Source organism: Oncorhynchus kisutch, linkage group LG19 (assembly GCF_002021735.2).
Source record: "Oncorhynchus kisutch isolate 150728-3 linkage group LG19, Okis_V2, whole genome shotgun sequence".
NCBI classification, from domain to species: domain Eukaryota; kingdom Metazoa; phylum Chordata; class Actinopteri; order Salmoniformes; family Salmonidae; genus Oncorhynchus; species Oncorhynchus kisutch.
Window position 1 is genome coordinate 9,042,657 of NC_034192.2, and position 15,772 is coordinate 9,058,428.

General features: G+C 44.2%; 1 protein-coding gene across 1 annotated transcript; it reads right to left on the reverse strand.

Annotated features, from left to right (window-relative positions):
* Positions 1 to 6,172: 6,172 nt before the first annotated feature.
* LOC109910352 (6-phosphofructo-2-kinase/fructose-2,6-bisphosphatase 3) lies at positions 6,173 to 15,720 on the reverse strand. Its single transcript, XM_020509526.2, has 12 exons — positions 15,271 to 15,720; positions 12,868 to 12,996; positions 12,451 to 12,547; positions 12,181 to 12,322; positions 12,001 to 12,057; positions 11,708 to 11,832; positions 11,298 to 11,505; positions 11,028 to 11,174; positions 10,828 to 10,932; positions 10,468 to 10,660; positions 10,004 to 10,242; positions 6,173 to 8,054 (listed from the first exon to the last, which is right to left on the reverse strand). Exons 1-12 carry the CDS (start codon positions 15,341 to 15,343, stop codon positions 8,004 to 8,006), a joined length of 1,566 nt encoding a protein of 521 aa, XP_020365115.1. The 5' UTR covers positions 15,344 to 15,720; the 3' UTR covers positions 6,173 to 8,003.
* Between the last annotated feature and the right edge of the window lie 52 nt (positions 15,721 to 15,772).

A 15,772-nucleotide genomic window follows, 5' to 3' on the forward strand; every position in this document is an offset into this window, starting at 1 on the left:
CTACCAATAGTTGCCCTACTTTGCGAGGCATTGGAAAACCTCCCTGGTCTTTGTGGTTGAATCTGTGTTTGAAACTCACTATTCAACTGAGGGACCTTACAGATAATGTATGTTTGGGATACAGAGATGAGGTAGTCATTCAACAATCTGGTTAAACATTAGTATTGCACACAGAGTGAGTCCATGCAACTTCTTATGTGACTTGTTAAACAAATTTGTACTTCTGAACTTATTTAGTATTGCATAACAAATGGGTTTAATACCTATTGACTCAAGACATTTCAGCTTTTTGTGTTTTATTAATTAGCAAATATATATATTTTTATATCCACTTAGACATTATGATGTATTGTGTGTAGGTCAATGAAAGAAAATCTCTATATGCTGCAGGAGGGACTGGTGCACTTCACAAAATAGATGGCATCATGAGGAATGAAAAATATGTGGATATATTGAAGCAACATCTCGAAACATCAGTCAGGAAGTTAAAGCTTGGTTGCAAATGGGTCTTCCAAATGGACAATGATGCCAAGCACACTTCCAAAGTTGTAGGACAATGGCTTAAGGACTACAAAGTCAAGGTATTGGAGTGGCCATCACAAAGCCCTGACCTCCATCCTATAGATAATTTGTGGGCAGAACTGAAAAAGCATGTGCGAGCAAGGAGGCCTACAAACCCGACTCAGTTACACCAGCTCTGTCAGGAGGATTGGGCCAAAATTCCCTCAACTTGTTGTGGAAAGCTTGTGGAAGGCTACGCGAGATGTTTGACCCAAGTTAAACCATTTAAAGGCAATGCTACCAAATACTAATTGAGTGTATGTAAACTTCTGACACACTGGGAATGTGATGAAAGAAATAAAAGCTTAAATAAATAATTCTCTACTATCATTCTCTACTATTACTCATTTCATTTCACATTCACATTTCACATTAATTTCACAGTCTTAAAATAAAGTGGTGATCGTAACTGGCCTATAACAGGGAATTTTTACTAGGATTAAATGTCAGGAATTGTTAAAAAACTGAGTTTAAATGTATTTGGCTAAGGTGTGTGTAAACTTCCGACTTCAACTGTATGTGTGTGATTATGCTGGCTAGATCAAAAGGGTCAGATTAGACTGAAAGGATTACTGTGTCCGTCTTATCAGACATAAGAAAACATGATCACATGATCTGTTTATGAGGAAGAGCTAATCACCTTGGTGAGGACAGAGAGCTGAGTCATGACGAGAGAGAGAGATAGCAAGTGAAAGAATGAACTTCCCCTGAACGAGGACATGACATATGAGCAAAAATGAAATTACTTAGCACTGCAACACTAGTTCCCCATACAGAACATGAATGGATAAGGCAGTGATTGGCATCAGTTAGTCAGTGCAGTATTAGGGATCTATTTGTGGAGTGTTGGCTTAGCAGAGACAGCTACAGTGCACCCCATAACCCCATAATGACCAGGTGAAAACATATTTTTAGTAAATATGAGAGAGAGAGAGAGAGAGAGAGAGAAAAGAAAGCAAGTGAGACAACACTTTAAAACTAACCTCCCCTGAACGGGGTCATGACAATGACACAAGAGGAAATTAAATTACTTAGCGACATTACATTAGTTTTATTATTTTTTTGTTGTTGAATTTTTACCCCTTTTTCTCCCCAATTTCGTGGTATCCAATTGTTAGTAGCTACTATCTTGTCTCATCGCTACAACTCCCATACGGGCTCGGGAGAGACGAAGGTTGAAAGTCATGCGTCCTCCGATACACAAACCAACCAAGCCGCACTGCTTCTTAACACAGCGCGCATCCAACCCGGAAGCCAGCCACACCAATGTGTCGGAGGAAAAACCGTGCACCTGGCAACCTTGGTTAGCACGCACTTCGCCCGGCCCGCCACAGGAGTCACTGGTGCGCGATGAGACAAGGATATCCCTACCGGCCAAGCCCTCCCTAACCCGGGCCAATTGTGAATCGCCCCACTGACCTCCCGGTCATGGCCGGTTACGACAGAGCCTGGGCGCGAACCCAGAGTCTATGGTGGCACAGCTGGCGCTGCAGTACAGCACCTTTAACCACTGCGCCACCCGGGAGGCCGACATTTCGTTAGTATTCAGACCCTTTGCTATGAGACTTGAAATTGAGCTCAGGTGCATCCTGTTTCCATTGATTCTACAACTTGATTGGAGTCCACCTGTGGTAAAATTATATTGATTGGACATGATTTGGAAAGGCACACACCTGTCTATAAAAGGTCCATAGTTGACAGTGCATGTCAAAGCAAAAACCAAGCCACGAGGTCGAAGGAATTGTCTGTAGAGCTCCGAGACAGAATTGTGTCGAGGCACAGATCTGGGGAAGGTACCAAAAAAGTTCTGCAGCATTGAAGGTCCCCAAGAACACAATGGCCTCCATCATTCTTAAATGGAAGAAGTTTGGAACCACCATGACTCTTCCTAGAGCTGAGCAATCAGGGGAGAAGGGCTTTGGTCAGAGAGGTGACCAAGAACCTGATGCTCACTTAGACAGAGCTTCAGTTTCTCTGGGGAGATGGGAGAACCTTCCAGAAGGACAACCATATCTGCAGCACTCTACAGAAGCCACTCCTCATTAAAAGGAACATGACAGCGCCCTTGGAGACTAAAGGACTCTCAGACCATGAGAAACAATATTCTCTGGTTTGATGAAACCAAGATTAAACTCTTTGGTCTGAATGCCAAGCGTCACGTCTGGAGGAAACCTGTCACCATCCCTACTGTGAAGCATGGAGGTGGCAGCATCATGCTGTGGGGAAGTTTTCAGCTACAGCAGGGACTGAGAAACTAGTCAGGATTGAGGGAAAGATGAACGGAGCAAAGTACAGAGAGATCCTTGATGAAAACCTGCTCCAGAGTGCTCAGGACCTCAGTCTGGGGCAACGGTTCACCTTCCAACGGGACAATGACCCTAACCACACAGTGAATGCTACGCAGGAGTGGCTTCGGGACAAGTCTCTGAATGTCCTTGAGTGGCCCAGCCAGAGCCCGGACAGGATCATGATCGAACATCTCTGAAGAAACCTGAAATTAGCTGTGCTGTGACGCTCTCCATCCAACCTGACAGAACTTGAAATGATCTGCAGAGAAGAATGGAGGAGAAACACCACAAATACAGGTGTGCCAAGCTTGTGGAGTCATACACAAGTTGACTCCAGGCTGTAATCACTGCCAAAGGTGCTTCAACAAGCACTGAGTAAAGGTTCTGAATACTTATGTGAATGTGATATTTCAGGGGTGTTTTTTTTTTATACACATTTGTAAAAATAAAACCGTTTTTGCTTTGTCATTATGTGGTATGGTGTGTAGATTGATGAGGGAAATAATGATTGAATGCATTGTTCCATTCATGTCTCTGACTGCAGCTTCTCTTTTCTCCCACAGAGATGATCACATACACACATGCACGTACAGTCACGCATTCATGCATATACTGTACACACCCATGCATGCACACGTGCATGAACAAACACACTCGCATACACAGGGAGAACGCCGGTCTGCACCACCACATACAGAACATACAAAGACAGAAACTTGGCCCAATAGCCTACAGCCAAAACCAGGACTCATTCTTTATGTATAACCTTACAAAAGTGAGAGTAGATTGCCTATGCAGGTATCTGTCACGTATAGAAACTTTCTATCTGAGTCTATCAAACATTAGTTTAGCCTGAGCTGGGTATGCAAAATCCAATGCAAATTCACTTTCCTGACATTTGCTTGTGTGTCTGCATGAGGTCATGTGACTGGGTCGAGACTGAGAGACAGAAGTGTACATGAGAGTAGTCACATACACTCTGGCCGCTGTAGACCAAAACCCCAGCCAACACAGCACAGGCCAACCACACCAGGCTGTGAATCAGACAGCGCCTGCCAGGGTTGGCAAGTAGCAAAAGTGTATGTTTGGCTGGAGTTGAATCACCGCAGCATGCATGCCACAGTTACCCCACGCTCCCTGCACAAACCCCATCTGCATGAATTATACAACGACAACACAGCAACAACTACCAAGAGTAACATCTTTAACTCTGCCCAGACAACATAGTCTGACTATTTGCAAGACAAAAAAGCCAAGACCTTGCAATCATGAGTGATTGAGTTACATGTAACTGCAGCCATGTGACCACTGTAAATAGTACTGTATTGCCATCAGAGCTAGAGTGCTGCTGACCTGCCCTTTGGTTTACACATCAACCCTCTGGCCTCTGCCATATCAACAGCACATGACATGGGCCTGATGGTGCAGCTGTTTTATGGACACTACTGTATCTCACCAGGTCAAAGGGTACTGGACCACCACATAGAAATAAGTTGTGTCCCAAATGGCACTCTATTCCCTACATAGTACACTTATTTTGAGCCCTGTGGGCCTTGGTCAAAAGTCACAGGCTATAGGGAATTGGATGGCATTTGGTATGCAGCCGTAGAATAGATGGAGAACGTTGCTTGTCCCAGATATGAAGAGGGAGACTGCTATCACTTTCTCTTTCTCTCCAATAGGGCGATACATGGTAGAGCTGGGTATGGGTTGAGAGCCAGTGGTTTATAGACTGCTGTAGTGCTGTGGGCCAGAGGACAGAATGCTAAGCTAATCCCGTTCAGCACAGTACAACACAGGGATTCCCTTAATGTAGGACACAGACAGACATTCTGTACTGCCATGCAGCTCTGTGTGTCTAGACAATAGAGAAACGGACAGAGGGACAAAGGACAGCGAAGGCTTGGACCCTGCTATTCTAGGAGGATTAGTGACGGATAAATAATGCCCCTGTTGTTACACACAAGCCGCTTCATTCCGGAGCACTGTTTCAGAGCCTTTGTTGTATCATTGGCTTCTCCTTTGATGTCCGCCTGACTGAAATCTGCCAGCCAAATGAGAAGAGTAGGGGAGAGAGGCGACAGGAATAGACGTAAATAACAAGTTCGGACAGAGCTGGACCTACCTCAGTTCAACACAAATTTTATGAATTGTATTGTGTCCAATTACATTACACCAGTGTTTCTTAATCTTGGCTCGGGGGACCCAAAGGTGCGTTTTTGTTTTTGCCTTAGCACCAAACACCTGATTCGAATCATCAAAGCTTGATGATGAGTTTATGATTTGAATCAGCTGTGTAGTGCTAGGGGGAAAAAAAATGCACCCCCCTTTGGGTCCCCAAGACCAGGATTAAGAAACTCTGTGAAACACGCATCACTGTTCTACTGACCTGTAAAACAGCTACTCCAACATGTTTTACACCATGGACTGTTTGGGAGTGTATTTTTAACAGAGAATGTTTTCATTCATTCTCAGCACCAGACACATAGAGCACATAAAGTCACTTCCAACACTTGAGTAAATGAGCAATACAAAGTATATTGAAAGCAGGTGCTTCGACACAGGTGTGGATCCTGAGATAGTTAAGCAATTAACATCCCATCGTGCTTAGAGTGATGTATAAAAATGCCAAGTTGCCCATTATTTTGGCTATCGTGGCTAGAATAAGAGATCTCAGTCAACAGATCTCAACCCAATTGAACACTTAAGCCGGGAGATTCTAGAGCGGCACCATGAGACAGCGTTTTCCACCAACATCAACAAAAGACCAAATGATGGAATTTCTCATGGAAGAATGGGGTTGCATCCCTCTAATAAAGTTTCCAGAAACTTGTAGAATCTATGCCAAGGTGCATTAAAGCTGTTCTGGCTCATGGTGGCCCAACACCCTATTAAGACACTTTATGTTGGTGTTTCCTTTATTTTGGCAGTTACCTGTAGGTCAGTTTAGGTGTTGACAGCTAGTGTTGTGCTGGCTCTGGTTCTGTGGTGACACTATTTAAACAGATGTGTTCAAATGTGGTACAACAAATTCCAGCTTCCAGTTTAAAAACAAGTTTCTGGTCTCCCTCTGCAAATTGAAACACATTGATATGATAGGGTGTTTGCCTATATCAAGTCGTTTTTCTACAGGCCTCAGCACTCTCAATACACTTCTATATTGTCCTATAGTACCTTTAAGAATCGCAAGTGTTTTGGTGACAATTTAGTTGCTTTAAAAGGTTCTAGCATACTTCTCCAAAGGGGAACACATTGTTAGGGTGTTTGCCTTTCAGATAGTGTGCCCAACACACATAAATAATGAAGACATGACATCCACAAGATGGCTTGTTTTCCCGGAGATTTATTGGCCCAGCAAATGCAGAATATACACATGTTGTCCTCTCAGACGCTTTGCTTGGCATACACAAGTCATACACAGTACTCAGGCAAGACCAGGTGCCATCCGCTCCAAACCATTATCTAAATCTACATAGAAATAAATAGTTTGAGAAAAAATGTCTTACAAAAAAACTAAATTCAAGTATCAGAAGCAAACAAATGAACAAAAGTAGTACTGCCAATATGATATGCAGAAAATATTTGTCTGGCTAGCAAAAAAAACAACTTTAAAGTCATTTTTCTCAGTTTCATTGTTGGCGTAGTTACTGTGTTTTACCTTTGTGAGGCAGAGGAGTACACTCCTTAGAATGAACTATTAATCCTTCAAACAGTGAGCAGTACAAACGAGCATCTACAAAATACCTTCCCACTCAATTCTAGACTTGAACATTCCAAAACACTGAGCGTTCCTTCAAGTCTGATATATTTACATGTCTATTTACAGAACGCATTTTCATAACAAAGATATAAGTGCTCACACATGTTAACAGCTGTCTTACAAAGAAAAGTGAATCACGTTACACTGCATGTACTCTGAAGGTACCATATGTCTGAATTTCTATGGCCAGCTATATGGGTGCAGAAGCCACATTGGGCTTGCAGGACAAACACTAGGCACTCTAGGTTCGAATCGCCTTTCGGAGAGAAACACAGAAAGAGACAATTGTGTCTATGGACACAGTCATACACACAACTCAACAGGGATGTCAACTTTGCTGTGCAAAAGGATCATTCATTTCATAGCACACGAGTACACCGGTCGTTCAATTTAACATCCTTTAAGTAACAGTATGATACTCAAATCTTAAATCATAACAAAAAAAGTGAATAAGTGCTCAATGTCAACAATTCAGAGTCATTAACACAATTTGGAGAATCATTATTTCAGAGGCATCCCTATAGGAAAATGTTTACGTCGTAAACTAAACGTTTCCATCTGTTTTTAAAAGAGTGATATAACCATTCATCACTCAGATCTCACGAGGGTGTCAAGAAAGGGAGACTTAAATATTTGATCTGGTTCCAGCTCTCTGAAGGATGCCTTGCCGACTGCCAAGTAGTCACTCAAACCAGATATAATAGCTCCTTAGAATCAGAGCTATTACCCTAATTAAACCGCCGATCCAGGGTGAGCTGTCACTACAGATTCACTGAGGAGAAACCAGAGGAGAAAGCAGAGTGGTTGATTCATGCTAGTTTGTCCCTATCTTCTGTACAAACCTTGTGAGAACCAACCACAGCTTAGGTGAGTCAGTGTTCCTCAAGACATTCACTGAACATATTGTACAGTAGCATACATTATGTTTTACTGGTAAATAAATATGCTATAGGCTATGCAGAGTCATTGGCCATTCGGGTCCACTCGGGTCTATCAGCTGTAGTTACATAGACCCAAGACCCGATTACAATCAAACAGGACCCGGACCATACCCAATGGAAAACGTAGAATTTTGGACCCGGGCCTGCTCGAGTCTCAGGTATTTTGGGTTTGGGTGGACCCGAGAAGACCTCTAATGTACAGTGTTCTCACTATCTCTTTCCCAGAGGAAAAGTGTTTGAACTACAAGCACTGGCAGATAACACACAGACCAGACACTCACTAACACGTCTGCGTGAGAAAAGAGAACAGTAGTGCCCTGTGATCTCCAGAAAGAGGCAGATGGGGGGGGGGGGGGAAACACAACAATATCCATTTTGGTGACATTGTTGAATTTTCTTTCCCGGCATCACTTCCTGGGGTCTTGGATCAGGTGACGAGGTGGTGCGATCTCATTAGCAGAGCTGCAGGATCTCATGGCGATTGTTGGACTTTCTCTTCATGTTCTGAGGGAAACAAAAGCATCAAATTGTTAAGAAGACATGGGGAAACCATCACAATATAACAAACAAACTAAGAGTCATCTGTGAAACAATACACGTAAAACATAAAGAGAGGGAAAGATCCTGTCCTATAGGCTAAGTGACTCCAGGCTTAACATGAGATGACGTAACATGACAGAGGCTTTGGTTCTGCTCATCCATGTCGTCTGAAGCCTCGATGAGCTATTCATATTCCATGGTAAATGTAAACCATGTGTAGGCTCAAAAACGATGATCTAATCTCCCTATCCCACGTCTAAGGTACACCTCAACAACTAACTATAGAGCTACAATGGGTGTGTAAGAGTGTGTGTCTTTACTTGTCTATGGGTGTTACTGTACATTGAGTGGACAAAACATTAAGAACACCTGCTCTTTCCATGACATAGACTGACCAGGTGAAAGCTATAATCACTTATTGATGTCACTTGTTAAATCCACTACAGTCAGTGTAGATGAAGGGGAGGAGACGGGTTAGGTGCGGCAGGTAGCCTACTGGTTAGAGCGTTGGGCCAGTAATCGAAAGCTTGGTGGATCGAATCCCTGAGCTGACAAGGTAAAAATCTGTCGTTCTGCACCTAAACAAGGCAGTTAAACCACTGTTCCTATACCGTCATTGTCAATAACAATTTGTTCTTAATTGACTTGTCTAGTTAAATAAAGGTTAAAAAAAAAATGAAGGGTTTTTAAGCCTTGTGACATGGATTGTGTACGTGAGCCATTTAGAGGGTGAATTGGCAAGACAAAAGAAAGTGCCTTTGAATGGGATATGGTAGTATGTGCCAGGCGCACCGGTTTGTATCAAGAACTGCAACACTGCTGGGTTTTTCCTGCTCAACAGTTTCCCGTGTGTATCAAAAATGGTCCTCCACCCAAAGGACATCCAGTCAACTTGACAACTGTGGGAAGCATTGGAGTCAACTTGGGAAAGCATCCCTGTGGAACGCTTTCTACACCTTGTAGAGTCCATGACCCAACGAATTGAGGCTGTTCTGAGGGCAAAAGGGGTTGCAACTCAATATTAGGAAGGTGTTCTTAAGGTTTTGTACACTCAGTGTACAAGTGCCCCTTCTGATTGTGACTTAAGTTGACTGGATCTTTCCACACCCTGAATAATTATCACCTATCAACATGTACCTGCAGAGTCTGAGACATAATACTACTACTACAGAATAAACTGGGAGCTAAATCTAGCTGCTTTCTCAATTTACCTTTGAAACACTAAAAGACAGACCAGTTTCAGACAGTGAAGGATTGTGCAGACGGGCGGAGGTCTTTAAACAGATCAGAAAATACACTGAAAATATAGACGTTCTAAGGACGTAAGTCACAGAACAGTGTGTGGGGGTTGGCGTCGTAACATGCAGATAGCAATGCTTGTACAATACTCTGACATCAGCTGGAAGGAATGCGAGGCTGAAATGGTACACAAGGTCATCGTGAGCGGGAAGGGGGGGAAAGGGAGGGAGGCACTTGGCACATGTATTCCTCAGGGAGTAACAGGATGGTTTTCAAAACCACATTGTAGCGTGTCTGTGAGAAACCAGCCTGGGAAAACTACTGGGATCTTACACAGTACTTTCAATGGAACACTGACCGAGGATGATTTATTTCATGCTATGGGGGAGAGGATTGGAAAGAGAAAGAAAGAAACAAAGAAAGGCGGAGAGAGGAGAGAGAGACATGTACTTACAGGCAGACTTTGCCCAGCCAGTGCTGCACAGTGAAGAGAAGGAAGAAATTATGAAAAGAAAGAAAGTGAATGTTAAGCGAGTGAAGAGACATAAACAGCGTAGAATGGAAAATTGCTTAGAGCAGAAGAGAAAGGGATAAAAGATGTCCTTCAGTAGGTTTGAGGAGTCAAAGATGTGTGTATGTGTGAGAGGGTGAGCGAGAGAGAGAGAGACACTCACCTGTCCGGCCAAGGTGAGGTGGGAAGGAGTACAGAGGGACATGGGCGAGGGGGGCAGCTCCTGGAGGGGTTCGTCCAGGCCGTCGATGCGGGGTTTCTTGATGTTGGGCTCGGGGCTGGTCAGGGGGGTCACACTGTTCCTCCTGATCAGAGTCCCAGGATACTTCTTCATCTCCTCTGGTCTCTCTCTGTGGGTGTTCACCGCTTCCACGTTGAGCGAGATGGACTCTACCTTGCAGCCTGCACACAGAGTAAAAACACACACACACACCAGTCAGAACAGATATTTAGACCTCACCTTATTTCTCCTGCCCTGGACAAGCTAGAGAACATAGAATTGACCCTAATGCCTGATTCACACCATAGAGCCAATCTGAACCGTACTGTCCTGTCTCTGATATTTTCTGGTAATATTGTCTTGGCTCGGTAAAGTGAAAGGTGTACACAAGTTCTCACCGTACTCACCATAGGCAATGGGGGTGAGCTTCAGCACCGTGTGGAGGGGACACTTCAGGTAGGGCATCTCTTCTGCACTCTTATCCAGGAAGTAAGCCAGGAGACAGCGCATCACAGCCTGGTGACAGATAACCAGAACGTTCTCCTGTCTCTCCAGCTCCATGATCACTGGTTCCACCCGCTGGACCAGGTCCTGATAGGACTGGAGGGAGGGAGGGGACAGAGAGAAAGATGAGAGAAGGGTTAACTTGACATTTTCACAGACACATCGATTCGCAGCATTTTAAACACTAGAACTATGTCCATGTGTAACTGTACAGTAGTTGGCAGTAGCAGGTTGATTCTAGTAGTATATTGTACTGTGCTAACCTCTCCTTTGGGGTAGCGGTAGTAATACTTGTCCTGGTCTCTCAGAGCAAACTCCTCAGGGTACTTCTCCTTCACCTCATCGTACGTCATCTCCTCACACACCCCCTGTGCACACAACACACACCTCACATTAGAGCTGTTTAAATGAAGCACCACACACACAGTCCAGTGAGTAGTCTATTCTAGTGTGTATGACTCACAGCGTCTATCTCGTTGAGGGCCTTCCACTGTTCGTAGGGCACTCCCAGGCTCTCAGCAGTCTGGATGCTGCAACACATCTGATTGGTCCACACCTTCAGATCCGTCAAGTTCTGCTCGTTAACGAACATCGACAACGCCCCAGAAAACTACACAAAGAGAAAGGAGGAGAGACTAAGAGACCAGTGTGTGTGTGTGTGTGTATTTATGTATCAAACTAGTGTGCGTGTGTGTGTACACGTGTGTATATGAGTGTGTTTCTACTCTCGTACCTTTCTCCCCCTTGGCGACAGCCCTGAGTCTCCCCCCAGGCGTCCCTGCAGGTTGTGCATGCTCTCTCCATGGCGACACAGGTAGATGACTCTGGGCTGGACGTGGATGTTCATTAGGTAGTAGACGATCTTACTCTGGACGTGGTCCTGGATCCGGTTCACCAGGAACCTTCTGCCTACATCTATCACCTTGATGAAGGACAGGCTCCTACGTAGGGGGTTAGAACAAGTTTAGTCTAGGGCCTGAATTCACAAAACATCTCAGAGTTCCATATAATCTTATTTATTATTATCTAAAAGGCCAAACTGATTCTAAATCAGGTTTAAACCACTCTCAGATCACACAGTAAACAGTAGCTAGGGTCAACAGGTATGAACAGTGAATAAGCTATATGAGGTTTAGGGGCTACCTGTCGTACTGGTCTGGGTCCAGGGGTTCGTAGTGAACCCTGTAACACTCTATCCTCTTATGGAAGTCCTCCATGGCGTCTGTCTTGTTGCAGTCCTGGTAGTCTGGGCAGGACACCTTCACTTCCTGTCATGGGAGGAAGTAAAAGGTCAGGTGACAGCGTAAGACACTCACTAAGAATTACATTATAGCTCAGTAGCTAACGTCAGGCTGCAACATTAGAGGAACCTTGCAGGAACATGAGCCAACCAATAACATGTTTCTTCAGATGTTCTGTTCAGATTTTTGACTCACCGTGATATTTGTGGCGATGACGCTGGGATCATCACACACCGACTCGATGAAGAAGATCTACACACGCACACATTTAGAGTCCTTTTATCATCTTCACATTGAACGACATGGTGAGTCATTTGATCGCGCCTCTGTTTGAGATCACATCAAGCCTCTTGTAACCATAGAAACACCACTGACCTTGAAGCCGTTCTCACTGCCGAAGTCCAGGATCATGTCTCGTCTCTCACGAGTGGTGTTGGTGGCATCGAAGACTGCAACCTGGCCTCCCTCCTCTGTCAGGTAAGACTTAACATCCATCAGAGCTGCTAAGGCACATTGTCTAAGCAAGAAAATAAATCATCTCTGTTAGCCTTGTTTCAAGTACACTGATGATCAGTGACGTCACATGATGCTCAGAATTTGTCATGGTGAAACACAGAGTAGGATGGGGAGCAGGGGTGGACTCACTGTCTGATCTTCACGGCACTCTCGTTGTCAGCCTTGAAGAAGTCATACGAGCTGTAGTTCTTGACTGCTTCTCTGCGATACTCTCCCACGTTGAAGACTGGAGGCAAAGAACAAACTAACAATGGTAAATAGAATGTTCTGGCGGGAGGCAGTGAGCCCAAGCCCAGTTTGTGGTAAATCTGCAAACTAAAACAGAGGAAAAGGAACTAGATGAAATGGCAGGAAATTCCAATTCAAGAACAATAATTCAACCTCCACCCTTGTAACGCCAACTTTCCTCTTAGTGAGTAAATACAACAAATAAACGTTAGTAAACATTACTATGACTAATAATAAACGTTACTAATCTGTTAGCTACACCTGTTGATGTGTCTCGTCATGTGCTGACTGTGTGTGCTGAGTGTGTGTGCTGTGTACCTTTGGTGTGCATGCCGATCCAATTGAGGTATCGGGTGAGTTTCCTGGACATATAGGTCTTCCCCCTGGCTGGCAGACCCACCATCACAATCACTGTGGGGGGGTTGGCCAGATGGGGGACCCCTGTCACTAGAGACAGAGAGACATAAATATTAAAATATGGTTCAATAGCCATAAACACAATCAACCGGATTAATTGTGTACTCTTAATTTACACACAATAATGACACTGCATATTATCCACACAAACCATTTGCCAATACCTGTCTACAGTGTAAACACTACTGCATCTTCATTCAGTGACGAATGCCTCTCATTCACATGCTCCTACCAGCTCTAATCCACTTTCCAGGACACAGTACCTCCTCGATGGGAAAAACAGCTATAAAGCTATTAGGCCATCACGCCCTCCCTCTATCCACCCCTCCCTCTCTCTCTATCCACCCCTCCCTCTCTCTCCTTCCCTCACCTATTCACAGCATCCCACTTGATCTACCTCCCTTCCTCCCTCAGTGTCAGAGAGCTGTACATCCTCTTATAGACTTGGGGAGACTGCTGCCAGGACCAGTAACACAGACACAGTGATGGTCATGGTCGTGGATAGACGCTAATACTAATTCCCTCCCACCTGTCTGCTGCCCCCAGCTAGACCCTTCCCCAGTTCCCCAGAGGTCAAGATGGTGCGTCTACCTGCAGAGACACTGCTGAAGCTGTCTCTCCCCCCTCCTGACTGATAAACCTCCTACTAGATGATTACAATGTCAGGACCACTGTGCATGAGTGAATGCAAGTCAGTCTTTAAGGCATGAAAGGGTTTATGGAGACAATGCAGGGAAGTGAGACAAAGCTTAGACTGGGGAAGAGGTGCCTGTGTTATTTGTTTCTTAGATTTTTCACTGCACTGTTGAGAGGTAGCTTGCAAGTAAGCATTTGATTGCACCATTTTGTATCCTGTGTACATGACGAATACACTTAGATTTTAGATGGCATTAGCTAAATATTTTGTTATTGTGGTTTAATACAATGCCTATGATGGTGTGTATGTTTGTTTACAGGCTAGGACTTTCTGGGTATTAGTTTTCATTGCCTGAATGTCCATGTGATACAGACATCACCAGCTATTGGTGCTTTCAAGACAATTGGGAACTTGGGGGGGAAACTAGGTCAAATCATAATGTCAGTGATTTACAGGTCGGAAAGTTGGAATTCTAGAAAGATGCCCGAGTTTCCGATTTGTATTCCGAGTTGGATGACCGTCCAAAACAATTTTCCAAGTCTGAGCTCCTTTTTTCCCCCGAAGTTTTTCGAGATTTCCGATTTGCGAGTTCACCGTTGTTATGAACGCGGCATAAGGCATAAACTCATTCCCCTCTGTATGACACGCAGCAGGACAAACACACTGACGTCAGTGAATTAAGCAGTGGCTATTCAGGCCGTTGATATTGATCAGTCGGCTCTTTACAAACTGTCGTCACTAGTTACCACAGTCACAAAGTCATAAACCCCGCCTATTTCTGCAATTTTTCAGCCATTATCCAGCTCGCCCCATGCAGACACGCACGAGTATCCAGCTCGCCCCATGCAGACACGCGCGATAGTTCATCCAATCGGAGCCCGATGCGTCTCTGCATGTGAAATCCCCCCGTCTCTCCCACCCACACAACGGTTCCTGGCTGTAACGAGCAGAGCGGGAAGCCCTCGGGACCACAGCAATGAAGTCATACAGGTCGCCTATTTCTACAATTTATCTTCCTAAAATGTGATTTTGAACATAACCCTTACGATAACCACACTGCTAACTGTATGCTTAGCATTAACCTTAAATTAAGACCAAAACGTATTCTTAAAAAAATATAAAAAACTTTGTGGCTGTGGTAACTAGTGGAAACTATGGACTGGATGGGGGCTATTGAGTGGTTGCTATGGTGAGCACTATCAACCATTACCCTCTATAGCTACTTGTGAATCCTGACCTGGCTGCGTGCCAATGGCCAGTTTGGATAGGCTAGGCTAATAGGGCATATGCTATCTAGGAACTTTTAGCATAATTATAGTAATTACAAACAAGTGTACTTTTTTTAGTCGGTTGGTTCATTTGAAAACTAAGCTGCTTTGAAATTATTCTGTTGAATGGTTTCAAAAAGTAGGCTACCTAGGCCCATAACAGCCCATTGAAAATAAAGCCATGCGAGTAATGCATCAAAACATGCAATCACATTTCCCCCCTATATTATTATAGGCTCAATGAGATTATCATTTGTCTGATTATTGTGAATAAATCAATAGCATAATTATCAAAGATAATGCCAAGTAATACCTTTATCCTATGGATTTTTTTTCTAAATGAAACCTGAATGAATCAGGTGGACGCTGATGCCAGCCGCGGGTTAGGCTACTACTTACATCGCCGGGGGACTGCCGGTTTGTCATCCTTTGAAGGAATCCAGATCTTTTGTATCCTGTTCTGAGTAAGCATTCCTTGAGGGCAGTGAAATAAAATAAGAAAGAAACCTAGGTTTCCCACTAATATCAGTCCCCCCAAAATACCACCGTTACGCGCTTTCAGCCCAGCACAGATCAAATAAAAACAGTAGCATACAATTCAAAATGATTTGGATCAGCTGTCGGTTTTCTCTACCAGACAAGTAGTCTGAAACAGAATATATTGGCGAGCTAAGCAGTCGTTAAGAGCTGCTGTGTTCTATTCTAATATCGTTCAGCCTGTGCGGGTGCATTAATCTACCCGGCTGTGTCCCAGTTATTTTATTTAAACTGTCCGAGCAGGAAACAACGTGACATTTGATGACTCAAACCGGGGCGCGCGCTCTCATGGAGAGTGACGCTGCGCTACCTTGAGGCTGATGACGATAAATCCATTATCATGGCAAATGGGAGTATCCCGGCG